The sequence below is a fragment of the Phalacrocorax carbo genome, chromosome 26 (assembly GCF_963921805.1).
Source record: "Phalacrocorax carbo chromosome 26, bPhaCar2.1, whole genome shotgun sequence".
Taxonomy (NCBI): Eukaryota; Metazoa; Chordata; class Aves; order Suliformes; family Phalacrocoracidae; genus Phalacrocorax; species Phalacrocorax carbo.
This window is the reverse complement of record NC_087538.1, coordinates 5,400,309-5,426,433: the sequence shown is the minus strand read 5'-3', so window position 1 is coordinate 5,426,433 and position 26,125 is coordinate 5,400,309. Positions and strand designations below refer to the sequence as shown.

The 26,125-nt window shown below is 72.9% G+C and overlaps 5 protein-coding genes across 7 annotated transcripts; 2 read left to right on the top strand and 3 right to left on the bottom strand.

Annotated features, from left to right (window-relative positions):
• Positions 1-164: 164 nt before the first annotated feature.
• LOC135317635 (tumor necrosis factor-like) lies at positions 165-6,656 on the bottom strand. The gene is given in 8 exon segments (XM_064474045.1): positions 165-1,484; positions 1,486-1,555; positions 1,558-1,839; positions 2,672-2,740; positions 3,045-3,078; positions 5,329-5,370; positions 5,517-5,732; positions 5,845-6,656. Coding segments are annotated over 7 exon segments (777 nt in total). The 5' UTR covers positions 5,640-5,732; positions 5,845-6,656; the 3' UTR covers positions 165-1,327.
• On the bottom strand, positions 5,663-8,010 carry LOC135317525 (uncharacterized). The gene is made up of 5 exons (XM_064473818.1): positions 7,932-8,010; positions 6,673-6,946; positions 6,452-6,590; positions 5,845-6,056; positions 5,663-5,732 (listed from the first exon to the last, which is right to left on the bottom strand). The coding sequence occupies exons 1-5, from the start codon at positions 8,008-8,010 to the stop codon at positions 5,663-5,665; spliced, it is 774 nt and encodes a 257-aa protein (XP_064329888.1).
• CSNK2B (casein kinase 2 beta) lies at positions 7,977-11,377 on the top strand. Its single transcript, XM_064474060.1, has 7 exons — positions 7,977-8,116; positions 9,142-9,235; positions 9,337-9,439; positions 9,522-9,637; positions 9,739-9,814; positions 10,837-11,026; positions 11,143-11,377. Exons 2-7 carry the CDS (start codon positions 9,164-9,166, stop codon positions 11,231-11,233), a joined length of 648 nt encoding a protein of 215 aa, XP_064330130.1. The 5' UTR covers positions 7,977-8,116; positions 9,142-9,163; the 3' UTR covers positions 11,234-11,377.
• Positions 11,378-12,823: 1,446 nt separating this feature from the next.
• On the top strand, positions 12,824-20,804 carry ABHD16A (abhydrolase domain containing 16A, phospholipase). Its single transcript, XM_064473965.1, has 20 exons — positions 12,824-12,991; positions 13,128-13,184; positions 13,816-13,882; positions 14,134-14,220; positions 14,317-14,402; positions 14,500-14,576; positions 14,863-14,967; positions 15,803-15,917; positions 15,990-16,091; positions 16,178-16,241; positions 16,788-16,837; positions 16,921-17,044; positions 17,727-17,831; positions 17,935-17,998; positions 18,106-18,162; positions 18,300-18,362; positions 19,119-19,195; positions 19,785-19,883; positions 20,447-20,493; positions 20,631-20,804. The coding sequence occupies exons 1-20, from the start codon at positions 12,860-12,862 to the stop codon at positions 20,712-20,714; spliced, it is 1,662 nt and encodes a 553-aa protein (XP_064330035.1). The 5' UTR covers positions 12,824-12,859; the 3' UTR covers positions 20,715-20,804.
• A 491-nt stretch (positions 20,805-21,295) lies between these two features.
• Positions 21,296-25,157, bottom strand: DDAH2 (DDAH family member 2, ADMA-independent). 3 transcript variants are annotated; one of them, XM_064474038.1, is made up of 7 exons: positions 24,764-25,148; positions 23,501-23,600; positions 23,329-23,402; positions 23,129-23,248; positions 22,110-22,256; positions 21,460-21,586; positions 21,296-21,318 (listed from the first exon to the last, which is right to left on the bottom strand). In XM_064474038.1, exons 1-6 carry the CDS (start codon positions 25,064-25,066, stop codon positions 21,470-21,472), a joined length of 861 nt encoding a protein of 286 aa, XP_064330108.1. In that variant the 5' UTR covers positions 25,067-25,148; the 3' UTR covers positions 21,296-21,318; positions 21,460-21,469. The 3 variants fall into 3 exon arrangements, with proteins under 3 accessions (XP_064330108.1, XP_064330107.1, XP_064330109.1); XM_064474037.1 differs by lacking the exon at positions 21,296-21,318 and having other exon boundaries at positions 21,408-21,586; XM_064474039.1 differs by lacking the exons at positions 21,296-21,318; positions 21,460-21,586; positions 22,110-22,256 and adding an exon at positions 22,719-22,871 and having other exon boundaries at positions 24,764-25,157.
• Between the last annotated feature and the right edge of the window lie 968 nt (positions 25,158-26,125).

The following is a 26,125-nucleotide window of genomic DNA, read 5'->3' as shown; positions in this document are numbered from 1 at the left end:
CCTCGGCGGGTTTCGGGGGCGGGGGCGGGGGGACCCCCGGGGGCTTCCCCGCCGAAATACCCGCGGGCGGGGGATGGGCGCCTTCCTGCCCCGCCCCCGCCGGGGCCGCCCCCGCCCCCGCCCCGCCCCCAACCGCCGCCCGCAAAATTTCCCAAACCAACTAAAAATCTCGTCGCTTTTATTGCGCTTCCGGCGCCGCCGGGAACGACCCCGCGGCAATAAATTAACCCCCCGCGCCCGAAACCCGCCGATTCCGCCCCAAAACCGCCCCCTCGGAGCGCCCGGGCGGGGGCGGGGCCCACCGCGGCGCGGCCCCGCCCGGCGCCCCCATAAATACATAAATAGGACAATAAATAAAGCGCTGCCCCTCCCCCCCCCCCCCCAGAGCCAGGGGTGGCGGCCGCGACCTCCACGTTCACTCTGGACCCTACTGACTGCTCCGGGTCCCGGCCCCTCCACGTTCACTCTGGACCCTACTGACTCCTCCAAGCCCTGGGCTCTCCATGTTCACTCTGGACCCTACTGACTCCTCCAGGCCCTGGGCTCTCCATGTTCACTCTGGACCCTACTGACTCCTCCAGGCCCTGGGCTCTCCATGTTCACTCTGGACCCTACTGACTCCTCCAAGCCCTGGGCTCTCCATGTTCACTCTGGACCCTACTGACTCCTCCAGGCCCTGGGCTCTCCATGTTCACTCTGGACCCTACTGACTCCTCCAGGCCCTGGGCTCTCCATGTTCACCCTGGACCCTTCTGACTGCTCCGGGTCCCGGCCCCTCCATGTTCACTCTGGACCCTACTGACTCCTCCAGGCCCTGGGCTCTCCATGTTCACTCTGGACCCTACTGACTGCTCCGGGTCCCGGCCCCTCCATGTTCACTCTGGACCCTACTGACTCCTCCAAGCCCTGGGCTCTCCATGTTCACTCTGGACCCTACTGACTCCTCCAGGCCCTGGGCTCTCCATGTTCACTCTGGACCCTACTGACTCCTCCAGGCCCTGGGCTCTCCATGTTCACCCTGGACCCTACTGACTGCTCTGGGTCCTGACCCCTCCATGTTCACCCTGGACCCTACTGACTGCGCTGGGTCCTGACCCCTCCATGTTCACCCTGGACCCTACTGACTGCTCTGGGTCCTGACCCCTCCATGTTCACTCTGGACCCTACTGACTCCTCCAGGCCCCGGGCTCTCCCTGTTCACTCTGGCCCCTACTGACTGCTCTGAGTCCCAGCCTCTCCCTGTTCACTCTGGGCCCTACCGACCGCCACCCCTCGCCCTGCCGCCCCCGCCGGCCCCCCCCCCCGCCCCCCCGCCCCGCCCCCGCCCTCAGTCGACCCCCACCACGCCGAAGTAGGCCTGCCCGCCGCCGTGCAGGTCGAGGAAGCGCCCGGCCGTGGTGGTGGCCGACAGCTCGTCGCCCTGGCGCAGCTGGAAGACGGCGCCCTGGTAGAGCGACTCGAACCAGAGCTGCCGCCCTTCGCCTCCCCCCTCCTCCTCCTCCTCCTCCTCCTCCCCGTCCCCGTCCCCCCCCTCCCCCTGCTCCCCCGCGGCCCCCCGCGCGCGGCGGCGGGCGCCGGGGCAGACGGAGCGCACGGCGGTGAGCAGCGGCACGTCGCGCGGGTACTCCTCGGAGTAGCGGGAGACGGAGAGGCGGAGGGGCCGGGCGGCGGCGGCGCGGGGGGGGCACCGGCCCCCCTGGAAGGCGGCGGCGGCGTAGACGAAGTAGAGGCCGTCGCGCGGCACCACCAGGCGGTTGCGCCGCAGCCGCACCCCGTTGCGCACCAGCGACGGCGCCACCTGGTCGTCCCACACCAGCTCCCGCGGCGAGGAGGAGGAGGCTGCGGGAGGAAGGGCGGGGGGGGGTGTCACCGAGGGAGAGCCCCCCCCCCCCCCCCCTTGTGTCGTGCGGCCCCGCCCCGGCACGGGGGCGCTGCCCGACCCCCGACCCCTCGTGGCCCCCCCCCATCCCCATCCCCCCCCCCCAGCCACAGGGACCCCCCCAAACAACCACGGAGACCCCCATCTCCCCCCCAAACAACCCCAGAGACCCCCATCTCCCCCCCAAACAACCCCAGAGACCCCCATCTCCCCCCCAAACAACCCCAGAGACCCCCATCTCCCCCCCCAAACAACCCCAGAGACCCCCATCTCCCCCCCAAACAACCCCAGAGACCCCCATCTCCCCCCCCAAACAATCCCAGAGACCCCCATCTCCCCCCCCAAACAACCCCAGAGACCCCCATCTCCCCCCCAAACAACCCCAGAGACCCCCATCTCCCCCCCCAAACAATCCCAGAGACCCCCATCTCCCCCCCCAAACAACCCCAGAGACCCCCATCTCCCCCCCCAAACAATCCCAGAGACCCCCATCTCCCCCCATATCCCCCCCCCAGACCCCAGCGCCCCCTCACATCCCCCCCCCGACTGTCCCAGTGACCCCCCCAATGTCCCCCCACCCCCCCACGTGTCCCCCCCCGGGACCCCCTGTGCCCCCCCCAAGACAATCCCAGGGACCCCCCCCACTCCCCCCACATCCCCCGTGACCCCTCGCGACCCCCCTCCAAGCACCCCAGAGCCCCCCCTCGGGACCCCCCCCCGCCGTGACCCCAGGACCCCCCCCGGGCCCCCCCACGACCCCCGCCCCCCCCGCGCCCCCCCCCGAAGCCTCACCCACGACGTGGGCGGCCGGTTTGTCCCCACGGCGCGTCTGGAGCAGCTCCGGCCCCCCCGGGCGCGCGGCTGCGGGACACGGGGGGGTCAGGGGGGTCGGGGGGGGTCAGGGGGGGTCAGGGGGGGTCGGGGGGGGTCAGGGGGGGCGCGGGACCCCGCGGGGGGGCGCCGGGGACACTCGGGGGCGCGGGGGGGGGGCCGGTTCCCGCGGCGGCCCCGACCGAAAGGGGATGTGGCGGCGGGGGGGGGGCGGGGGGGGGTTTCCGGGCGCCGTGTGGGGCCGGGGGGGGTGGGGGGGGTTGGGGGGCCCGTTGGGGGGGAGGGGGAGTCCGGGGGGGGCTGGGGGGGGGCCCCACGCGGGGCCGGGACTCACCAAGCGCTGCCAGCATCGGCATCTCCGTGGGGTCCTGGAGGGGGGAGGGAGAGGGGTCAGACGGACGGACGGACGGACGGACCCGGGGGGACACGGGGGGGGGGGCGCAGAGGGGCAGATGTGGGGTGCGGGGGGGGACAGACAGACAGACACACGGGCAGCAGGGACGGACACCGGCGGGGAGGGAGGCGGCAACGGGACAGGCGGACGGGGGGGAATGAACGGACAGACGGACGGACGGACGGGCTGCAGGGCGAAGGGACAGACAGACAGACAGAGAATGAAGGGGCAGACGGGGGGGGCTGCAGGATGGACAGACGGACAGAGGGACGGGGAGATGACGGGACAGACGGACAGACACGGGGGCTGCAGGACGGGGAAACGGACAGAGGGACAGGGATGGACAAACAGACAAACACAGGGATGGGGAGATGAGGGCACAGACGGACAGACGGACGGGGAGAGCTGCAGGGCGGGGAGACAGACAGAGGGACGGGGAAACGGATGGACAGACGGACAGCCAGGACGGGAGTGGGGAGAGGCACAGGGACAGACGGACGGACGGGGTGCCTAGAGGACGGAGGGAACGGACAGAGGGACAGGCAGGTGAGGGACAGACGGACAGAGGGACGGGGAGGCGGAGGGGCAGACGGACGGACAGGGTGCCTAGAGGATGGAGGAACAGACAGAGGGATGGGGAGGCGGACGGACAGACGGACGGAGAGGACGGGGGAAGGCAGAGGCAGCGGGACAGACGGACGGACAGAGGGGGGTCAGCAGCAGGGAGGCGAGGGGACGGACGGAGGGACGGGGGGGGGCTGCGGGGCAGAGGGAGGAGGGCAGGGGGCAGCGGGGACGGACGGACGGACGGACACGTACCGGGGGCGGCGGGCGCAGGAGGGCGGCGGCGCCGAGGGGCAGCAGCAGCAGCGCCGGGAGGAGGAGGAGGAGGCCGAGGGCGAGGCCGAAGGCGGCCGCCGGGCGCCGCCGGGGGCTGGGGGGGGCCGGGGGGGGCGGGGGGGGCCCGGCCATGGCTCTGCGCCGCCGCCGACCCCCCCCCGGCCCCTTTATGCCCCCGGCCCCGCCCCGTCACGGAGCGACACGCCCCGGGGGGGGTGGGCGGGGCGGGACACGCCCTGGGGAGACATGCCCATCCCCCGCCCCCGGGAAAAGCCGCCGGGGGAACCCAGGCCCCCGGGGCGCCCCCCGCCCCCCCCCGGGAAAAGCCCCGGGGGGGCGGGGGGGGAGGGGCGGATGTGGCGGGGGAGGGGGGGCTCCCGGCTGCCCCGAAAAGCGGAAGCGACTCGAAACCGCGCCCGCGGAGCCCCCGAAACCGGGGGGGGGGGCGGGGGGGGCCCGAAACCGGCCCTTCCGCCCCCCCCGCCCCCCCCCGGCCATGTCAGCCCCCCACAGGCGGCGCGGTTTGGGGGCGGGGGCGGGGGCGGGGGGCGCCCCGAAACGCCGGCACCTCTGCGTCATGTCGCCCCCGTCCCCCCCGGGCTCGGAGCGAAGGGGGGCGGCGCTTTCGGGGGGTCCCGCGGTGGTTTTTGGGGGGGGTCCAACGCCTCCCCCCCCCCCGGCTCCGTGTCCCGACGGCGCTGCCAAAGAGCCGCGACTCAGGCGGGGCTGGGGGGCGCTGGGGGGCTCAGGCGGGGCTGGGGGGCGCTGGGGGGCTCAGGCGGGGCTGGGGGGCGCTGGGGGACCGGGGGGGGGTTGGGGGGCACTGGGGGGGGCTGGGGGGCGCTGGGGGGTGCTGGGGGAAGGTTGGGGGGCGCTGGGCGGAGGTTGGGGCAGGGTGACCCACGGGAGGGGGGGTGGAATGGGGGTGATGTGGGGCAGGGGGGGCTCGGTGTGAGGCGGGGGGGGGCGCCCAGGGTTGGGTCCATCCGGGTATAACCGTGGGGCAGAGCCAGGGTCAGGTGTGGGGCACGGAATGGAGCTGCTTTGGGGAAGCCATGGGGGGGGTCAGAGATACGCTGTGGGACAACCATGGGGCAGGGTGTGGGGCAGGTGTGGGGCAGCCATAGGGCAGGCATGGGGCAGGGTGTGGGGCAGCCGTGAGGCAGGGTGTGGGGCAGCCATAGGGCAGAATGTAGGGCAGGGTGTGGGGCAGCCATAGGGGAACTGTGGGGCAGGGTGTGGGGCAGCCATAAGGCACATGTGGGGCAGTCATAGGGCAGCTGTGGGGCAGGTGTGGGGCAGTCATGGGGCAGCCATAGGGTAGCCATGGGGTAGCCTTAGAGCAGCTGTGGGGCACGGTATGGGGCAGGGTGTGGGGCTGTACCTGGCTCCGGGCTCTCCCCACACGTGCAGCAGCCGCTCCGCCCTGGGGGGGGAACACACGACGCGTGGGGCAGCCGTGGGGCAGCCGTGGGGCAGCCGTGGGGCAGCCCCGGCACCCCACAAGCCCCCCCAGCCCCCACCGGCTCTCCCACCCCACGATGCCCCCCCCGCCCCGCTCCAGCCCCCCACCTGCAGCTCCGGCCCCGGGGGGTCACGGGGGGTCACGGCCTTCTGAGGGCAAAGGTCAAAGGTCGCCTGGGTCGCCGCGGGGGGGGGGGTTGGGGTCTCGCCGCGGTGCCGGCGGGCGGCCATGGCGGCGCCGGGCGGAAGCGGCGTCAAGCGCGGGCGGAAGTGACGTCAGGTGCGGGGCGGAAGCGGCGTCCAGCGCCGGCGCCCCCTGGCGGCCTGGCGGGCAAACCCAGCCCCGCGGTAGGGCACGGGGAGGGGTCCCCAGCCCCACGGCGGGGGGTCTCGCCCCCCACAGCCCCCCCCCCGCCCCTCCCCCCCACAGACTCACCGTTGGGCTGGAAACGCCATGTTTGGCCCCAAAATGCTCCGGGAGGAGTTGGTAGGCACCGGAGAGGTGGGGGATGATGGGGGGGACTTGGGGGGCACAGAGGGGGTCCTGAGGGGGTCGGGGAGGCCCTGGGGGGGACTTGAGGGGCCGGGGGGCACTTGGGGGTCAGGGGGCCGTTGGGGGTCACAGGGGCGGTTGGGGGGTGGGGAGTACTCGGGGGTCACAGGGGGGGTTGGGGGTCAGGGGGGTACTTGGGGGGCGAGGGGTACACGGGGGCCCTTGGGGGGCGGGGTCTCACTGCCCCATGTAGGCCCGCAGCCGCCGCTCCCAGGCTCGAGCCGCCGCCTCCGAGCGGGGGGCCGGGCCCCCTCCCCCCCGCCGGCGCCCCCCCGCCCCCCCCCCGGCGGGGCCCGGCCACGGCGGCGACGTCCCCCGCCCCGAAATGGGTGACGCGGGGTCGGGGGCGCCGCCCCTCCCCCCCCGCGAACCCCAACCCCCCCCGGTCCCGTTTGAGGAGGGTGCGGGGGGGGGCGCGGGGCCCCTCCCCCGCCGGGCCCAGCCCCCCCCGCCCGTCCCAGCCCCCCCGCAGCAGCAGGCGGAACCCCACGTTGGTGGGGGGGATGTGGAAGGGGGGGAGGGGCGGGGGGGCGCCCCCCCCCCGCGCCAGCAGGTGGGCGGTGGAGCTGCGGTGCCGCGCCGGGGGGTCCCTGAAGTGGGTCCCGCAGGTGGGGCAGAAGTGGGGGGCCCTGCGGGGGGGGAGGGGAGCCCCATCAGCCAAAATCAGCGATTGATAAAAAAATGGGGGGGGGGGGAGGGGGCAACACTCACCGTGGGGGCTCCCCTCCCCCCGCCTGGGGGGGGCCCCCCCGCTCGGCCGTGGGGGGCGCGGGGGTCTGGCCGTGGGGCGCGTGGGGGGGCGGCTCCTCGGCCCACAGGCTCTCGTAGAAGCGTCGGGCCTCGTCGCCGGGGGTGGGGGCGGGGGGCGGCGGGGGGGGGCTGGGGGGGGGCGCGGGGGGGTCCCGCAGGCGGCCGCCCTCCCAGCCCCCGCCCTGGTCCCGGCCCCGCCTGAAGGCGATGAGGTGGGGCATGGCGGGGGGCAGCGCTGTGGGGGGAGAGGTTAGGGGTGGGGGATGTGGGGCGGGGATGTGGGGGAATATGGGGGGGTGGGGATGGGGGGATGTGGGGCAGGAATGGGGGATGTGGGGCAGGAATGGGGGGCGTGGGGCAGGAATGGGGGGCAGGGATGGGGCGATGTGGGGCGGGGATGTGGGGCAGAGATGGGGGGATATGGGGCAGGGGACATGGGGCAGGGATGGAGAGCCGGGAATGAGGCTGGGGATGGGGGATATGGGAAAGGGGGGATGTAGGGCGGGGGATGTGGGGCTTGATTTATAAGGCTGGGATGGGGCCGGGAAGGGGCTGTAGGGCTGGATCTATGGGGCTGCTGTGGGGCAGGGCAAGGGCTGTGGGTCAGGGATGGCGCTAGGGGTCAGGCCCCGTGCTGGGGGGCAGGACAGGTGCTATAGGGCAGAGCCCGGGGGTCAGGCCCAGGACCAGGGGTCAGGGATGACACTGTGGGGCAGGGCAGAGGCTACAGAGCAGACACTATGGGGCAGGCCCGGCGCTGCAGGGCAGGCCAAGGGCCGTGGGTCGGCCCCAGCACGATGGGGCAGGGGCCGTGGGACAGGGAGGGCGCTGTGGGGCAGGGCGGAGGCCACGGGCCCGCGCTATGGGGCAGGCGCTATGGGGCAGGCCCGGGGCCGTGGGTCTCACCATAGAGACGCCGGGTCGGGCCGGGACTGAGCGGAGCGGCGCGCACGCGCGCGGGCGGGGTGGGCGGGGCGAGGCCGCACCGCGCAGGCGCAGCCGGAGCAACGCATGCGCGGCGCAGAACGTCCCCCGGGATCGCCTTGCGCATGCGTGACTCACCCGGCGCATGCGCACTCCGCGCCCGGCCCTGGGCCCTACCCCCGACTGCCGCGGGGGGCGGGGCTTAACTAATTAACGCCCCCCCCCCCCCCCGCTAATTACCGGCGCAGCGCGGCGCCTCCGATCCCCCATGTCCGCGCCTACAACTCCCAGCGTGCCTTGCGGCATCCGCCGGCGCCCATAGGCGGGCGGCTGCCTTTCGCGACCGCCGGCGGGCGCTGATTGGTCGGTCGCCATTCGGGGGCGGGGATTCGGGCGGAGGTTCCGCCCTTCCCGGCGCGCCCCGCGGCAGCGCATGCGCCGTGGGGGCGGGATCGGGCCCGGATCGACCCCGAGAGCCGCGGTGAGGCCGGGGGGCCTTGGGGGGCTCCGAGGGCTTTTGAGGGGTCCTCAGGGGGTTCCGGGGGAGGCCGGGGTCCATGGGGGTCTCAGGAGGTCCTTGGGGGTCCGGGGGGGCTCCGAGGGGTCCTTGTAGGGTCCGGGGGGGATCCAGGGGGCCCTGAGGGGGGTTTGGGCCTCCAGGGGGGCCCCGAGGTGTCTTTGGGGCCTCCAGGGGGGTCCGAGGGGGTCGGGGGGGGGCTCCGAGGGGCCCTTGGAGGGTCCAATGGACTCTATGGGGGGGTCATGGGGGTCCCTGGGTGGGTTTTGGGGCTTCCGGAGTCCTTGGGGCGTCCTGGCAGGCGCCAGGGGGGTTCTGGGGGGCGCCGAGGCGTCTTGGGGGTCTCCAGGGGGATCCTCGGGGGTTTGGGGGGCTCTGAGGGGGCCTGGGGGGGTTATTGCGCGTCCCCGCGATCCTGAGGGGCTCCGAGGGGTTGGGGGGGGCTCTGAGGGGGGCTGGGGGCGTCCTTGGGGGTTTGGGGGGCTCTGAGGAGTCCCTGGGGGGTCCGGGAGGGGTCCTGGGGCTTCACGGGGGCTTAAGGGGGGCCCTGGGGGGGACGTTGGAGGTCGTGGGGTGCTCTGGGAGCTCTAGGGAGCTTATTGGGGGTCCCATGGATCATGGGGGGCTCTGGGGGGGGTGGCGGGGTGAGGCGGGGTCCGTGGGAGCTGCTGCAGTTCCTAAAACCAAGGGGGGGGGCTCCGGGTCGCTGCTGGAGCCCCTCCCCCCCAGACACCTTCACCCCCCAGGATACCCCCGGGACCCCCCTTCACCCCCCAGGATACCCCCGGGACCCCCCTTCACCCCCCAGGATACCCCCGGGACCCCCCCTTCACCCCCCAGGACCACCCATCACCCCCTCGAATACCCCCAGGACCCTCCTCCCACCCTGCTGGGGCCCCCCACCCGGACGGCACCTCCTCCCCCAGGACCCCCCTCACCCCACCGCCCCCCAGGACCCCCCCCTCACCCCCCCGCCCCCCCCCCCACAGCCCCCCGCAGCCCCCCGCGACCATGAGCAGCTCCGAGGAGGTCTCGTGGATCTCCTGGTTCTGCGGCCTCCGCGGCAACGAGTTCTTCTGCGAGGTGGGCTCGGGACGGGGGGGCTCCCCACCCCCACCCCCCACGGCCGCTTTGGGGGTGCCCCCGCCCCCCGCGACCCCCCCTGACCCCCCCCGCCCCCGCAGGTGGACGAGGATTACATCCAGGACAAGTTCAACCTGACGGGGCTCAACGAGCAGGTCCCGCATTACCGGCAGGCGCTCGACATGATCCTCGACCTCGAGCCCGGTACTGGGGGGCTTGGGGGGGGCTTGGGGCGGGGTTTGGGGGTCCCGCAGCCCCCCTGACCCCCCCCGACCCCCTTCCCCAGACGAGGAACTGGAGGATAACCCGAACCAGAGCGACCTGATCGAGCAGGCGGCCGAAATGCTCTACGGGCTCATCCACGCCCGCTACATCCTCACCAACCGCGGCATCGCCCAGATGGTGGGTGGGACCCCCCGGGACCCCCCCCGGGACCCCCCTGGTTTGGGGGACCCCTCCCCGAACCCCCTTTTCTGGGTTTTTGCTGTGGTTTTGTTTCGCAGCTGGAGAAATACCAGCAGGGGGATTTTGGGTATTGCCCCCGCGTCTACTGCGAGAACCAGCCCATGCTGCCCATCGGTACGGGGGTCCCGGGGAGGGGGCTTGGGGGGGTCCCGGGGGGGTGGGGGTCCTGGGGGAGGTTTGGAGACATTTGGCGGGTCCCGGTGGAGGTTTGGGGGGTCCTGGGGGGGTTTTGGGGGAGCTTTGGAGTCACCTGAGGCGTCGTGGCATGGTTTGGGGGATGCCGGGGGGGTTGGGGGGTCCTGGGGGGGGTGGGGGTCCTGGGGGAGGTTTGGAGTCATCCTGGGGGGGTTTTGGGGGAGGTTTGGAGTCATTTGAGGTTCTTGGGGGAGCTTTGGGGTCACCTGAGGTGTCGTGGTGTGGTTTGGGGGATACCGGGGGGGTTGGGGAAGGTTTGGGGGCATTTGAGGTATCTTGGGGGGGGTCCTGGGGGTCACTGGGGGGCTGGGAGTGCTCTCAGAGGGGGGTTGGGGTCATTGGGGGAGTGGGGAGGGGGGCTGGGGGGGCTTGGGAGGCTCAGGGAGTCGTTTTGCGGGGGTTTTGGGGGTCTTGGAGGTCACTGGGGGTGTGGGGAGGGGGATTGGGAGGGGCCACTGGGGTGAATGAGGGGGCAGGGGGTCAGGGAGGAGTGGGTCAGGGGTACTAGGGGTCATTGTGGGGGGGCTGGGCCCACGGAGGGGCTGGGGAGGGGTCTGGGGGGGGCAGGTGGTCATTTGGGGGGGCTCAGAGCATGAGAGGGGGTCCTGGGGGTCGGGGGGTTGGGCTGGGCTTGGGGGTGGTCTTGGGGGGGTTGGGGGGAGGGGTCCTGAGGGGGCTGTGGGGATGAGGAGGGGTCTCGGGGTTTGGGGGGGGTTGCTGGGGGGTTTGGGGGTCCTGGGGGGGGCTGGGACTGGGGGGTGTCCTCGGCTCAATGGGGGGTGAGGAGGGGTCTCAGTGGTGGTGGGGGAGGCCTGGGGGGGTTCAGGCCCGAAATCCCCAGGGAAAACGGGGTGAAATCGGCCGGGTTTGGGTCTGGGGGCGGGGGGGGAGGGGCCGTGGCTCACGGCGCCCCGCCCGCGCCCCGCCCGTGCCCCGCCCAGGCCTGTCGGACATCCCGGGCGAGGCGATGGTGAAGCTTTACTGCCCCAAGTGCATGGACGTCTACACGCCCAAGTCCTCGCGGCACCACCACACCGACGGCGCCTACTTCGGCACCGGCTTCCCCCACATGCTCTTCATGGTGCACCCCGAGTACCGCCCCAAGCGCCCTGCCAACCAGTTCGTCCCCAGGTCGGACCCCTCCCCCCAAAAAAACCCCGAAAAAAACCCCCAAAACCCCTTAAAAACGGACTTTCTGCCCTCGTTCACTCTGGAGCCTACTGACGGCGCTCCTACCACCCCTGCAGGCTCTACGGCTTCAAGATCCACCCCATGGCCTACCAGCTGCAGCTCCAGGCCGCCAGCAACTTCAAGAGCCCCGTCAAGACCATCCGTTAAAAACAGGGGGACCCCCCGCCCCCACCCCCCCAGGGCCCCCTGAATCCCCTCCCCCACCCCCCCGCGGAGGGGCTGGGTTTTGTTTGGTTTTTTGGTTCTTTTTTTCCTCTTCGTTGTTCCGAAATATAAAAAAGATTCAGGAAATTGGTGGAAAATGGCGGTGGGGGAGGGGGTGGGGGGCCGGGAGGGGTTTTGGGTGTCATTTGCGGGGTTTTGGGCACGATTTGGGGGTGTTTCATGCGGGATTTTGGGGCCGTTTGAGACCGTTTTTGGGTGGTTTGCGGCGGTTTGAGGCTAGTTTGGGGCGTTTTGGGCTGGTTTGGGGCATTTCAAGTGGCTTTTTGGGTGTTTTGGGCAAGTTTGGGGCTCGTTTTGGGGGTATTTGAAGCTGTTAGGGGCAATTTGAGGCCATTTTAGGCTGTTTTGGGGGCATTTGGGGTTCCTTTGGTGTGTTTTGGGGGCATTTGGGCTGATTTGGGGGCACTTTGGGTGGGTTTTGGGCAGGTTTGGGAGCTATTTGAGGCTGGTTTGGGCAATTTGGGGCAGGTTTGGAGGTGTTTTGGGCTGATTTTGGGGCATTTGGGGCTACTGTGGTGTATTTCATGGTAATTGGAGTTGTTTTGGGTGGATTTTGGGTCATTTCACTCAGTTTTGGGGTTATTTTTAGCTGATTTTGAGGCAGTTTGGGCTGGTTTCAAGGTGTTTTGGGGGAAATTTCAGCGGTATTGAGGCATTTCTGGTTGGTTTGGGGGTAATTTGGGCTGGTTTGGGGCATTTTCAGTGTTTTGGGGCTGCTTTACGGTATTTTGGGGCAATTGGAGCGAGTTTTGGGACATTTTGGGGGGCCTTTTGGGCTGCTTTTGTGTATTTGGGGTGAATTCGAGATTTGGGAGTGTCTTGGGTGGGTTTTTGGACATTTCAGGTCAGTTTTGAGACCAATTTATGGTAGTTTGGGAATCTTTTGGAGCATTTGAGGCTACTTCGGTGTTTTTCAGACCAATTTTAGTGGGCTTGGGGGTAATTCGGGGCCATTTTGGGCTGCTTTGCCATGTTATAGATCAAGTTGCTTTGGGGCGTTTTGGGTGGGTTTTTTGACGTTTCAGGTCAGTTTTGGGACCAATTCGCACTGGTTTGGGGGTATTTGGGGGCATTTCAGGCTGCTTTGGTGTAGTCTGGGTTAATTTTAGCAGGTCTGGGGACATTTGGGGCTGCTTTGGGGGTAATTGGGGAGGGTTTGGCGTGTTGGGGGCACTTTGGGCCGCTTTGGTGTATTTTGGGTCAATCCAAGCTGATTTGGGGGTGGTTTGGGCGCGTTTTGGGCCGTTTCCGCACACTTTTGGGGCTAATTGAGGCTGGTTTTGGGACCACGAGGTCCTTTCGCGTCACTTCCGACGGTTCGGTGCCTTTTGGGGCGATTAGAGCCGCTTTCGGGACATTTTGGGGTGGTTTCAAACCCCCCCCCCCCCCGAGGCCACGTGCCGTCACCACGGCAACCCCGCCGCCATCTTGCCGCGGCCCCCCCCATCCGCGTTGCCATGACAGCGCCGCCCTCGCGGGCCGCCGTACCGCGGCCGGAAGTCCCGCCCCTCCGCTTCCGCTTCTCTTCCGGCCGCCGCCGCCGGCGCCATGGCGAAGCTGCTGAGCTGCGTCCTGGGCCCGCGGCTCTACCGCGTCCATCGGCCCCGCGGTGCCGGGCCGGGGGCGGCGGCGGCGGCGGGGCCGGGCGGGGCCGGGGGCGCCCGGGAGGAGCCGGCCTGGGTGAGCCGGGGGGCGGGGGGGGGGGTTGGCATGGTGACGGCGGCAAAATGGCGGCGGGGGAATAGGGGGGTGGGGAGGGGGCGTCTGGACACCTCCCGCGACCGCGACCGTGACCGTGACCGTGACCCCCCCGCAGGACTCGTACTACCAACCGCGGGGGCTGGAGAAGCACACGGACAGTGTCCTGGCGCTGGTGAGGGGGCGGGGGGGGGATCGGGGGGTCCCCCCGTGGCCCTCCCGTGGGTCTGGGGTCCCCTCCGTGCCTCCCCCGAGGTTTGGGGTGTCCCTGTGCCCCCCACGGGGCTTTGGGACCCCCTGAGTCCTCCCCTGATGTCTGGGGTCCCCCCTGTGTGTGTCCCCTCGGGTTTGGGGTCCCTCCCCCCTGGGGTCTCCCCGTGTCCCCCTTTGGAGTTGGGGGGTCCCTCCGGGCCCCTCCTGGGGGTCTGGATGTCCCCATGTGCTCCCCCGGGGGGGTTTGGGGTCCCCCCCCGAGTCCTGTCCCCCCCACCTGGGTCATTCCCTGCTCCTCCCCCCGCAGTGTCCAGGCTCTGCTCCCCATCCCATCCCCCTCCCCAGGCCCTCGGGTGCCCCCAACCCCCCCGGATCCCACCCCCACCCCCCCCCAAACTCCCCCCCAGCCCATGGGTCTCCCTGTGCCCCCTCCCCACATCGCTCTGAGCCCCCCACACACACACCCAGGACCCCCCCCAGGCCCCTCCCCGGGACCCCAGGCCCCTCCCCCAGACCCGGAGGAACCCCCAGGACTCAGGGGACCCACCCAGGACCCCCCCAGACCCCCTGTTTGCCCCTCTCCCCCCTCCCAGGCCTCGGTGCTTTGGTCCATCTCGTACTACGTCTCGCCCTTGGCCGTCTTCTACCTGTACCGCAAAGGTGGGCGGGGCTTGCCGGGGCGGGGCTTGCCGGGGGCGGGGCTTGCTTGGGGCGGGGTCTTCGGCTGGTCTTCGGGGGGCCTGGGGCTTCCTTGGGGGGAAACAGAGCTTTTGGGGGGGTGAAATGGGGCTGGTTTGGGGGGGCTTGGGGCAGCTCGGGGGGTCCGGGGGGGACAGGGTGGGGGAGGGGGGTGCTGGTGTTGCCCGGGGGGGTCCCCAACCCCCCCCCCGACCCCCCCCGTGCCCCCCCAGGGCTGCTGACGATGTCGCGGGTGGTGCCGCTCTCCCACTGCGCCGCCACCGTGGTGCTGCTGCTGGCGGGGGTGGCGTGTCTGCGAGGTGAGCCTGGGGGGGTGGGGGGCGCCCGGACGCCGGGGTCCCCCCGAGGGGCCCCCCCGCGTCCCACACACCCCCCGCCCGCGTCCCCCCGCCCAGGGATCGGCCGCTGGAGCAACCCCCAGTATGTGGAGTTCATCACGGTGCTGGAGGACAGTCACCGCCTGGGCACCCCCGAGGTCAAGGTGGGCCGGGGACCCCCCCCCCAGGGCGTCAGGGACCCCCCCGGGGGGATTTTGGGGGGTCAGGGGGTCTCACCCCGCTCTCCCCCCCTCCCTGCAGCGCAAACTGGCCCACTACACCTTCGACTTCCGCAGCTGGCCCGTCGACTTCCGCTGGGACAGCGCTGGGGAGCCCTGGTGAGTCCCCCCAGACCCCACCGGGACCCCCCCGGGACACCGCAGACCCCCCTGGGCCTCCCCCGGGGACCCCCAAACCCCCCTGGGATACCCCCAGACCCCCCTGAGGACACCCCAGGACTCCCCCAGGACCTTCAAACCCCCAGGGACTCACCCCAAACCTCCTCAGGATCCCCCCAGGCCCCCCCTGGACCCTGAGGGCCCCCCAGCCCTCCCAGGGACCCCCCAGGACCGCCCACACACCCCCTGGACCCTGGGGCCCCCCCCGCTGACCCCCCATTTTTAGGGGGGGCTCCCGGAACGTGCCCCTGCTCCGCATCCCCCCCCGGCACCGAGGGGCCGCCCGGGGCCTCCTGGGGGCCCTGAAGAAGCTGCCGTGTCAGCTGGCCAGGTGGGCGGGGCCTGGGAGGGCGGGGCCCTGGGAGGGCGGGGCATGATGGGTGGGGCTCTAAGGGCTGGAGTGTGAGAGGGTGGGGCCTCGATGGGAGGAGCTTTGGGTGGGGGGGCTCCTTGTGGGTGGACCCCCTGGCCACACCCCCCAAGGGAAAGGGGTGGAGCTGTGAACCTGGCCCCGCCCACAAGGGGAGGGTGGGTGGAGCCCCCAGCCCTGACAGCACCCCTGGGGAATGTGGGCGGAGCCCCTGACCCTGCCCTTGGGAGGTGGGCGGAGCCACACACCCTGAGCCTTCCCTTAGGAGGTGGGCGGAGGCTCTGACCCCACCCTGGGCTTGTGGGTGGAGCCCCAGACCCTGACCCCACCCTTGGGAGGTGGGCGGAGCCCCAGACCCTGACCCTGCCCATGGGAGATGGGCGGAGCCATATACTCAGCCTTCCCATGGGATGTGGGCGGAGCCCCTGACCCCGCCCTGGGCTTGTGGGTGGAGCCCCAGACCCTGACCCCACCCTTGGCAGATGGGTGGAGCCCCTGACCCCACCCTGGGCTTGTGGGTGGAGCCCCAGACCCTGACCCCACCCTTGGGAGATGGGCGGAGCCCCTGACCCTGCTCTTGGGAGGTGGGCGGAGCCCCTGACCCCACCCCTGATAATGTGGGCGGGGCTCTCCCCGGCCCCGCCCCAGGGGACGTGTGCGGATCCCCAAGCCCCGGCTGGGCTCTGCGTGGAGCCCCCTCCCCCGCCCCAAGGGAGCCCCACCCACCCCCGGTGGGCGGTGCCGCCGCGGGCCCCGCCCCGCCGCTGGGCGGAGCCTCCGGTGACCCCGCCCGCAGCCTGGTGCTGGCGCACACGCTGGGCCGGCGGATGCTGTTCCCGGGCTCGGTGCGGCTGCTGCAGAAGGCGCTGCTGCCCGTCCTGCTGCAGGGGCAGGCGCGGCTGGTGGAGGAGGTGAGCGGCCCCGCCCCCCGGCCCCGCCCGGCCACGCCCCGCCCCGCCCTGACGCCCCGCCCCGCCCCGCAGTGCGGCGGCCGGCGCGCGAAGCTGCTGGCCTGCGACGGCAACGAGATCGACACCATGTTCGTCGACCGGCGCGACGGGCCCGACCCCCGCGGGGAGACCCTGGTGAGGGGGCTGGGGGGCGGGGGCGGGGCTGCGGGGCGGGGGCGGGGCAGGGGCGGGGCTGAGGCCCTCCCGAATCCCCCACCCAGGTCATCTGCTGTGAGGGAAACGCTGGCTTCTACGAGGTCGGCTGCCTCTCGACCCCCATGGACGGTAGGGACGGGACCCCCGGCCCCACAGAGCCCCCCCAAGCTGTACAGAGCCCCCACCCCACAGAGCCCCCACCCAGCCCCACAGAGCCCCCCCCCGGCCCCACAGAGCCCCCCCCGGCCCCACAGAGCCCCCCCAAGCCCCACAGAGCCCCCTCCCCCCCCCATTTGTTTGGGTGTTTTAGGGAGGGGGGCTTTGGCTGTTGGGGGTCCCTGCACTGTTGGGGGGGGGGTTGGGCCCCGTTTGCCCCCGTTGTTGGGGGCCGCTTGGTTTTGGGGGTCTCTGGTTGGGCCCACGCCGGTTTGGGGGGGGGGGGGGGGTCGGTTGCGTCCCCCCACGGGGGTGGGGGGAGGGGACCCCTTTGGGAAGGTCATTTCCTGGGGGGGCCCCGATCGGATCGACCCCCTTTTTGAGGGGGGCTTCACTGGGATCCCCCACTTTTTAAGGGGGGGGTTCCTCCTCGGCCCCACCCCCTTTTGGGGGGGTCACGGGGCTGCCCCACCCCCGCTATGGGGGTGACCCCCCCCCCATTTCCCCCCCCCCCCACAGCCGGTTACTCCGTCCTGGGCTGGAACCACCCCGGCTTCGCCGGCAGCACGGTGAGTCCCCTCCCCCCCCCGGGGGTCTGGGGGGGTCCCGGGGGGTCTGGGGGGGTCCTGGGGGGTCCCTGACCCCCCCGCAGGGGGTGCCGCTGCCGCAGAGCGAGGCCAACGCCATGGACGTGGTGATGCGCTACGCGCTGCAGCGCCTGCGCTTCCCCCCCCGCCGCGTCGCGCTCTACGCCTGGTCCATCGGCGGCTTCGCCGGTACCGGGGGGCGGGGGGGGCCGGGGGGGGCGGGGGGGGGGCTGGGGAGGGTCTGGGAGGGGGCTGTGGGGGGTGGGGGGGCTGGGGAGGGGCTGGGGGGGGCTGTGGGGCTGTGGGGGGGCTGCGGGGGGTTAGGGGGGGCTGGGGAGGGTCTGGGAGGTGGCTGCAGGGCTGGGGGGTGGGAGGGGGATGGGAGGGGCTGGGGGGGCTGTGAGGGCGCTGGGGGGCTGGGAGGGGGCTGCAGGGGGCTGGGGGACACTGAGGCAGTGGGGGACACTGGAACGGGGTGGGAGGGCTGGGGGCACTGGGACAGGGTGGGGTGCTGGGGGGCGCTGGGGGCACTGGGATGGGCTGGGGGGTGCTGGGGGGCGCTGGAGGCCCTGGGGAGGGCTCTGGGGTACTGGGAGAGCACTGGGGACACTGGGAAGGGGCGCGGTGGGGGGCTGGGGGCACTGGGATGGCAGGGGGGGCTGGGGGCGCTGTGGGGTCACTGGGAGGGGGCTGGGGGGGCGCTGGGACGGGCTGGGGGCACTGGGACGGGCTCTGGGGTACTGGGAGAGCGCCAGGGACACTGGGAGGCTCGGGGACGCCATGGGGGGGCCCTGGGGGGGGGTGTTGCAGCGCGGGGAGGGGCCCCAGCATTTGGGGGTGCCGCGGCCCCCCCAGCCGCCCCCTCCCCCAGCCACCTGGGCCGCCATGTCCTACCCCGACGTCGGGGCGCTGGTGCTCGACGCCTCCTTCGACGACCTCGTGCCCTTGGCCCTGAAGGTGCTGCCCCGCAGCTGGCGTGAGTCCCCCCGCAAACCCCCACCCCCCCACCCCGGGGCGCCCCCCGGGCCCCCCCCGGGCCCCCCCTCGCTCACCACGGCCCCCCGTCGCCCCCTCCCCAGGGGACCTCGTGACGCGGACGGTGCGGGAGCACCTGAACCTCAACAACGCGGAGCAGCTCTGCAGGTATCGGGGGGCCCCCCCCGACCCCCCGCGGCCCTTTTGGGGACCCCCCCGGACACCCGGAGCCCCCCGGAGCCCCCCCGTTTTACGCTGCCCCCCCCCTTCCCCAGGTACCAGGGGCCGGTGCTGCTGGTAAGGAGGATGAGGGACGAGATCATCACCACCACGTGAGCCCTGGGTTTTGGGGGCTCCCCCCCCCGGTTCTGGGGTCCCCCCCCGGTTCTGGGGTCCCCCCCCGGTTCTGGGGTCCCCCCCCGGTTCTGGGGTCCCCCCCCGTGACCGTGTGCCCCCTCCCCCCCCGCAGGGTCCCCGATGACGTCGCCTCCAACCGGGGCAACGACCTGCTGCTGAAGCTGCTGCAGCACCGGTGGGGCTCGGGGGGGGGTTGGGGGGGTCTGGGGGGGCTTTGGGGGGTGCAGGGGGGTCCTGGGGGGCCTTGGGGGGGCCTGGGGGGCTTTGAGGGGTCCTGGGGAGGATATTGGGGGAGTCCTGGGAGGATATTGGGGGAGTCCTGGGGGGGGTTGGGGGGTTTGGGGGGTCCTCGGGGGGGTTTGGGGGGGGTCCTGGGACGACTGGGGGGTCGTGGAGCGGTTTAGGGGGTCGTGGGGAAGGTTTGGGGAAGCCCGGGGGGTCCAGGGGGGGATTTGGGGGAGTCCAGTGGGTCCTGAGGGGCTTTGGGGGGGTCCGGGGGGGGTTTGGGAGCCTGAGGGGGGTTTGGGGGTGCCCTGAGGGGGTTTGGGGGGGTCCGGGGGGGGTTTGGGAGCCTGGGGGGGGTTTGGGGGCGTCCTGAGGGGGTTTGGGGGGTCCTGGGGGGGGGTTGGGAGCCTGAGGGGGGTTTGGGGGCGTCCTGAAGGGGTTTGGGGGGTCCTGGGGCAGGTGTGGGGGCTCCAGGGGGGGGTTGGGGGAGCCCAGGAGGGTCACTGCGGGTTTGGGGGGGCCCTGGGGGTGTATTGGGGGGCTCTGGGAGGGACTTGGGGGGTCTTTGGGGGGCTGCGGAGGCATTTGGGGAGCTGGGGGGGGGTCAGGGGGGCTCGGGGTGACTTCGGGGTGTTGGGGGTCGGGGGCAGGAGCGTCTCGGGGTCGGGGGGGGTCGAGGGGGCTCTGACACCCCCACCCCCCCCAGGTACCCCAAGATCATGGCGGACGAGGGGGTCGCCATCGTGCGGGAGTGGTTGGAGGCCCCCACCCCCGCCGAGCAGCGTGAGACCCGCCCCCGCCCCGCCCCTGCCCCGCCCCGCCTGATCCCTGCCCCTCCCCCACCCCCCGGGGGCACCAGGCCCCTCCCCCTCTCCTCAGGGCCCCCCCCCGGGGAGTGCGGTGGGTGGGGGAGGGGCTGCAGGGTGGGGCCCGGGGGGATGGGGGTGGGGGGATGGGCCACAGGGGGCGTGGCAGCCTCGTGTGGGGCCTGTGGGGCGTGGTGGGTGGGGCACAGTGGGCGGGGCCCGGTGGGCGGGGCAGCCTCGTGTGGGGCCGTGTGGTGGGCGGGGCACAGTGGGCGGGGCGCGGTGGGCGGGGCAGCCTCGTGTGGGACCCGCGGGAGTGTGGTGGGTGGGGCGCGGTGGGCGGGGCACGGTGGGCGTGGCAGCCTCGTGTGGGGCCTGTGGGGCGTGGTGGGCGGGGCACAGTGGGCGGGGCGCGGTGGGCGGGGCAGCCTCGTGTGGGGCCCGTGGGGGCGTGGTGGATGGGGCAAAGTGGGCGTGGCGGCCTTGTGTGGGACCGCGGGGGTGTGGTGGGTGGGGCGCGGTGGGCGGGGCACGGTGGGCGTGGCAGCCTCGTGTGGGGCCCGCAGGGGGCGTGTCCCAGCGCTGCCCCGTGGACGAGGGCTGGTGCCGGTCGGTGCTCGTGGCCTTCGCCGGGGACCGAGACCCGCCCTTCCCCTGGGGCCTGGGTGAGCCAATGGGGAGCCGGGGGGGCGGGGTCAGCCAATGGGGAGCTGGGGGGGGCAGGGGCGGCCAATGGGGAGCCGGGGGGGGCGGGGTCAGCCAATGGGGAGCTGGGGGGGCGGGGTCAGCCAATGGGGAGCAGGATATGGGGGCAGCCAGTGGGGCGGTGGGACACAGGGGGTGGCCAATGGGGAGCACGGATGGCTGAGAGCATCCAATGGGGAGCCGGGATATGGGGGGCATCCAATGGGAAGCCAGGGGAGGCGTGGGGCAGCCAATGAGGACTGGTGGGTGTGTGTGCACGAGCCAATGAGAGTGCTGGGATTGTGTGGGGCAGCCGATGGGGTGCCGAGAGCCCGTGGGGAGCAGCCAATGAGGGTGACGGGATGTGCGGAGCGGCCAATGGGAGCGCGCGGGGGCTCAGCCAATGGGAGAGCGGGTGTGTCTGGGCGGGGGTATGCGATTGGCCCATGGCTGAGGCAAAGGGATTGGCCGGTGGGCTGCTGCTGGGTGTGGCTGGGGTGTGACCCTTGGCCCCACCCCCTTTAACCCTCCCCTCCCCCCGCAGGGGAGGAGCTGGCGGCCGACGAGCGGCGGCAATTGGCCCTTTTCCTGGTGAGGCCCCGCCCCCACCCCGGGGACCCCTTGGGGGGGGAGGGGGTACCTGGGGGGGGAGGGGCGGGGTGTGGCGGGGGGAGGGGCATCAGTGACATCCCCTGACGCCCCTCCCCCCCCTTTGCCCCTCCCCCCAGGCCCAGAAGCACCTGCAGAACTTCGACGCCACCCACTGCACGCCCCTCCCCCCCCAGGCCTTCCGCCTCCCCTGGGCCCTGTGACCCCGCCCCGCCCCTCCCCCCGCACGCGCCCCTCCCCCGCCCCTCCCCCGCCCCGGCGCCACCAGTAAACGTGGGGTTTTTTAAAAAAAATCCCGTTGCTTAATTAACTGGGGGGGGGGAGGGGCCTTTATTAGCTCAAAATAGCGGGGTGGGGGAGGGGCGGCGGCCTGTGCCACGCCCCCCCGGGGCCCCCCAAAACGGGGTGGGTGGGGGATGGGGGTGTCGCACCCCCCCCCCCCCCAAAACAGCCGGTGTCACCCGGCCCTGTCGGCTCCGGGGGGTGGGGAGGGGGGGTGGGGTGGGGGATACCGGGGGGGGGAAGGGTTGGGGTCTCCCAGTGACCCCCCCTGGTGTTGTGGGAGGGGAGGGGCTGTGGGGGAGGGGCGGGGTGAGCGTCCTCCCACCGCGGTTTGGGTCCGTGTGGGGGGTGGGTTGGCGTGTTGCGGGGGGGGGGGGGCTGTGGGGCGGAGCTGTGGGGCAGGGCAGGTGAGGCTGTGGGGCAGGATGGGATGGGCAGGGCCGCGGGGTGGGGCTCGGGGGCGGGGCTGCGGGGGGCGGGGCAGTTGTGGCTGTGTGAGTCTGTGGGATGGGTGGGGCTGCGGGGCGGGCAGGGCTGCGGGGGCAGGGCTGTGGGGTGGGGCTGCAGGGGCGGGGGCTGCGGGGCGGGCAGGGCTGCGGGGCGGGCGGGGGCTGCGGGGCGGGGCTGCGGTGTGGGCGGGGGCTGCGGGGCGGGGCTGCGGGGCGGGCGGGGCGCGCTAGGGCTGGGGGCGGCGGTGCAGCAGGAGGCAGCAGGAGCTCAGGGCCGCCCCCACTTTGGCGGCTTCGCTCAGCGCCGCCGGCACCAGCGTCACCCCCGGAACCTTCTGGAAGGTCTGCGGGGGGGCGGGGGGGGGGGGCAGGGCCGCGTCAGGGCACGCCCATGCCGAGCCACGCCCCTTCCGCATCCAGCCTCCCCGCCCACACATGCTTTGCCTCCTGGACACGCCCACTCTGCACCACGCCCCTTCTTGGAGCTCCACCCACTCCCAGGCCCCGCCCACGCAGCACCACCCTGGCCACGCCCGGTTCCAGTCACATGGGCATGAAAGCCCCGCCCCTCCCCAGGCCCCGCCCCCATAGAGCAACACTAGTCCCACACCCCGGACCTTGCCCCCACATGCCCCGCCCACTCATAGCCACGCCCTCAGCTCCCAAAGCCCCGCCTACCTCCAAACCCCACCCCATTAGCCCCACCTTTCCTTGAACCGGGCTCCTCCCACACCCCGCCTGCCCAAGGAAAGCCCCACCCCTTCCGTAAAGCCCCACCCACTCCGTGCCCCGCCCCCACCCGGCAGACACCGGGGAATGTCCAAGGCCCCGCCCACCTCCCTGGGCCCCGCCCCCGGCCCCGCCCACCTGGAGGCTGTCCGGGAACTCCTCGGGGCTCCGGTGCACCAGGACCCCCCCGGCCGCGCCCCCCGGCCGCGCGAACAGGCAGTTCCCGGCCGGGTCGTCGGGCACCGAGAGCCGCTTGTAGGCGTGGTCAGAGAGCTGCTCCATGGCCTGGGGCGGGGCGGGGCGTGTCAGGGCGGGGCGCACCCCAACACCCCCCCCAGCCCCGCCCCGGAGCTGCTCCATGGCCTGGGGCGGGGCGGGGCGTGTCAGGGCGGGGCGCACCCCAACACCCCCCCCCAGCCCCGCCCCGGAGCTGCTCCATGGCCTGGGGCGGGGCGGGGCGTGTCAGGGCGGGGCGCACCCCGACACCCCCCCAGCCCCGCCCCGGAGCTGCTCCATGGCCTGGGGCGGGGCGTGTCAGGGCGGGGCGCACCCCGACACCCCCCCAGCCCCGCCCCGGAGCTGCTCCATGGCCTGGGGCGGGGCGGGGCGTGTCAGGGCGGGGCGCACCCCGACACCCCCCCCAGCCCCGCCCCGGAGCTGCTCCATGGCCTGGGGCGGGGGCGGGGCGTGTCAGGGCGGGGCGCACCCCGACACCCCCCCAGCCCCGCCCCGGAGCTGCTCCATGGCCTGGGGCGGGGCGTGTCAGGGCGGGGCGCACCCCCGACACCCCCCCCAGCCCCGCCCCGGAGCTGCTCCATGGCCTGGGGCGGGGCGGGGCGTGTCAGGGCGGGGCGCACCCCGACACCCCCCCCCAGCCCCGCCCCGGAGCTGCTCCATGGCCTGGGGCGGGGCGTGTCAGGGCGGGGCGCACCCTGACACACCCCAATCCCACCCCCCCCCGAGCCCCTAAAACCATGCCCAACCCCCTCCCCCAGCATCCCCCCACTCCCCGACCCACCTGGGCCCCCCCAAAACCCCTCCCGAGACCCTCCCAAGCCCCCCCCAGACCCCCCCCCCCCCCCAGACCCCCCAGACTGGGACGCTCCCCCTCCCCCCCCCTCCGGGGACACCCCCCCCCAAGTCGGGCCCCCCCCCACCCTGAGGGCGCGGCGGGCGGCGTCGCTGCTGCCGATGGCGATGGTGTCGGGGGCGGCCATGCTGCAGAAGCTCTTCAGGTGCCCCCCGCCCCCCACCGGCACCGTGGAGACCGTGAAATCCTGGGGGGGGTGGGGGGGTCAGTGGGGGGAGGGGGGGGTCAGGACCCCCCCCAACCCCCCCCCGGGGGTCCCGGGCTCACCCTGAAGGCGTCGGCCACGGCCTCGGCCCCGCGGTGGTTGGTCCATGGGGAGATGCCCACGAAGAACTCACGCCCTGGGGGGGGGGGTGGGGGGTGTTGGTGGGTCCCCCCCGGCGGGGGGAGGGGGTGGGGGAGGGGGGGGGCGGGGGAGGGGGGAGGGGGGACCCCCCACCGGTGAAGAGGACGTCGCTGCCGTCCAGCGTCGCCCCCTCGTCCGTCACCGTCAGCACCCGCAGGTTCAGCTCCTCCAGCACCGCCCGGAGGCTGCCCAGCTGGGGGGGGGCGGGGGGCGTCAGACCCCCCCCAACTCCCCTCACAGCCCCCCCCCGCCCCCCCAGGCACCCGCCCCTGAATCACCCCCAGGACCCCCCCCCCCCAAACTGCCCCAAGGACCCCCCTGAGGACCCTGCAGGAGCCCCCCCATGTCCTGACCTCCCCCCCCCCCAAATCTTGGGGTCTCCCCCATACCTCCCCCCCATATCTTCCCCCATACCTCCCCCCCATATACCTCACCCCCCATATACCTGCCCCCCCATACCTCGCCCCCCAAATCTCCCCCCATACCTCGCCCCCCAAATCTCCCTCCATACCTCCCCCCCGTACCTCCCCCCCATATACCTCACCCCACGTACCTCCCCCCCATACCTCACCCCCATACCTCACCCCCCAATATACCTCCCCCCCCCACACCTCCCCCCCATACCTCCCCCCCATATCTCCCCCCCGTATACCTCACCCCCCATATACCTGCCCCCCCATACCTCGCCCCCCAAATCTCCCCCCATACCTCACCCCCCATATACCTCCCCTCCATACCTCCCCCCCATATCTCCCCCATACCTCCCCCCCCATATACCTCCCCCCATACCTCGCCCCCCCAAATCTCCCCCATACCTCCCCCCCATATACCTCCCCCCCCACATACCTCCCCCCCCATATACCTCCCCCCATATACCTCCCCCCCCATATACCTCCCCCCCACATACCTCCCCCCATATACCTCCCCCCCCATATACCTCCCCCCCACATACCTCCCCCCATACCTCGCCCCCCCAAATCTCCCCCATACCTCACCCCCCACATACCTCCCCCCATATACCTCCCCCCCCACATACCTCCCCCCCCATATACCTCCCCCCCACATACCTCCCCCCATCATAACTCCCCCCCACATACCTCCCCCCCATATACCTCCCCCCCCCATATACCTCCCCCCCACATACCTCCCCCCATACCTCGCCCCCCCAAATCTCCCCCATACCTCACCCCCCACATACCTCCCCCCCACATACCTCCCCCCCCATATACCTCCCCCCCCATATACCTCCCCCCCACATACCTCCCCCCCCATATACCTCCCCCCCCCACATACCCCCCCCCATGCCTCCGGCTGCCCCACGCCCCGCCCCGGCCCCGCCCCGGCCCCGCCCCGCACCTCGTGCCGGCGCGCGGCGCGCCAGGGCCGCGTGAGCAGCGCCGCCCCCCCCTGCACCACCGCCAGGTCCTCGAGCAGCAGCGCGCGGAGCCCCCCCGGGGCGGGGGGCAGCGCCAGCACCTGCAGCGCCAGCCGCTGCCGCAGGACCCCCGCCAGCACCCCCAGCTGCCGCTGCGCCTTGGCGGGGTCCGGGGGGGCGCCCCCCGGCCCCCCGCCCGCCCCCTCCTCCCCCTCCTCCTCCCCCAGCGTGGGGGGCAGCGCCCGCACCACGGCGTGCGTGTAGTGCCCGAAGGACCCCGCCATGCCCCCCTTCCCCCCCCCTCCCCGCACCCCGAGCCCGCCCGGACCCCCCCCCCGCTCAGCCCGCCATGGGGCGGGGGGCCGCCTGCGGGGGGCGCTGGGGGGGGGGCTGCTTCGGGGGGTGGGGGGGCTGGTTCGGGGGCTGTTTGGGGGGGCTGGTTCGGGGGGCTGGTTTTGGGGGGCTGGCTTAAGGGGCGGGGGCTGCTCGGGGGGGCCTGGCTTAGGGGGTGGGGGGCTGTTTGGGAGGTGGGGGGCTGGTTTCAGAGGGCTGGCTTAGGGGGTGGGGGGCTGGGTTTGAGGGGCTGGCTTAGGCGGCGGGGGGCTGGTTTGGGGGGGGCTTTTTGGGGGGCCTGGCTTAGGGGGCGGGGGGCTGTTTAGGAGGTGGGGGGCTGTTTGGGGGGTGGGGGGCTGGCTTAGGGGGCCGGGGTTGTTTGGGGGGGGCTGTTTAGGGGCCCTGGCTTAGGGGGTGGGGTCTGCTCTGGGGGGGCTGGTTTGGGGGGCCTGGCGGGGGGGGGGGGCTGTTTTTGGGGGACTGGGGCTGGCTTAGGGGAGAGGGGGACTGGTCTGGGGGGGCTCTTTTGGGGGGTGGGGGGTCTCTTGGGAGGTGTGGGGCTCTTGGGGTTTGGGGCTGGTCTGGGGGTGTTGGGGGCTGAGGGGGCTAGTTTAGGGGGTGGGGTCTCTGGGGGGGCTCGCTTGGGGGTGCGGGGGCCTGGTTTGGGGTCTGGGGGGGGCCTCTTGGGGTCGGGGGGCTGTTCGGGGGGGCTGGTTGGGGGCGCGGGGGACGGGGTGGGGCTGGGGCGCTCTTTCGGGGGGCGGGGGCTGTTTGGGGGCGCGGGGCGCCGCTTGGGGGGGGTGGGGGGGGCTGTTTAAGGGGGGGGGTCCCGTTCTGGGGGGGTCTCACCGCCGGGGTCGCGCCCTGGAAGAGGAGGAGGAGGAGGAGGAAGAGGAGGGGGAGGGGAGGGGGCTAAGGAGGGGGAGGGGCCGGGGAGGGGGCGGAGCCTCAGGGCGGGACGGCGCGAGCCTCATTAGCGCTAATGAGCGGCGGCCCCGCCCCCCCCACCC

What these genes read in the sequence shown, in the direction of transcription:
- LOC135317525 (XM_064473818.1), bottom strand. Translation starts at nt 8,010, where the DNA reads ATGGCGACCGACCAATCAGCGCCCGCCGGCGGTCGCGAAAGGCAGCCG. An exon ending in GCGCCGGCGGATGCCGCAAG is followed by an intron (nt 6,947 to 7,931) that starts GCACGCTGGGAG and finishes CTCCCCCCACAG; the next exon opens with CGCTGCCCCCCGCCATGCCC. An exon ending in ATGGCGTTTCCAGCCCAACG is followed by an intron (nt 5,733 to 5,844) that starts GTGAGTCTGTGG and finishes TTTGCCCGCCAG; the next exon opens with GCCGCCAGGGGGCGCCGGCG.
- CSNK2B (XM_064474060.1), top strand. Translation starts at nt 9,164, where the DNA reads ATGAGCAGCTCCGAGGAGGTCTCGTGGATCTCCTGGTTCTGCGGCCTC. An exon ending in GCAACGAGTTCTTCTGCGAG is followed by an intron (nt 9,236 to 9,336) that starts GTGGGCTCGGGA and finishes CCGCCCCCGCAG; the next exon opens with GTGGACGAGGATTACATCCA. An exon ending in CCAGCCCATGCTGCCCATCG is followed by an intron (nt 9,815 to 10,836) that starts GTACGGGGGTCC and finishes TGCCCCGCCCAG; the next exon opens with GCCTGTCGGACATCCCGGGC.
- ABHD16A (XM_064473965.1), top strand. Translation starts at nt 12,860, where the DNA reads ATGGCGAAGCTGCTGAGCTGCGTCCTGGGCCCGCGGCTCTACCGCGTC. An exon ending in CCTCTCGACCCCCATGGACG is followed by an intron (nt 16,242 to 16,787) that starts GTAGGGACGGGA and finishes CCCCCCCCACAG; the next exon opens with CCGGTTACTCCGTCCTGGGC. An exon ending in AACGCGGAGCAGCTCTGCAG is followed by an intron (nt 17,999 to 18,105) that starts GTATCGGGGGGC and finishes CCCCTTCCCCAG; the next exon opens with GTACCAGGGGCCGGTGCTGC.
- DDAH2 (XM_064474038.1), bottom strand. Translation starts at nt 25,066, where the DNA reads ATGGCGGGGTCCTTCGGGCACTACACGCACGCCGTGGTGCGGGCGCTG. An exon ending in CAGCGACGTCCTCTTCACCG is followed by an intron (nt 23,403 to 23,500) that starts GTGGGGGGTCCC and finishes CCCCCCCCCCAG; the next exon opens with GGCGTGAGTTCTTCGTGGGC. An exon ending in CCGTGGCCGACGCCTTCAGG is followed by an intron (nt 23,249 to 23,328) that starts GTGAGCCCGGGA and finishes CACCCCCCCCAG; the next exon opens with GATTTCACGGTCTCCACGGT.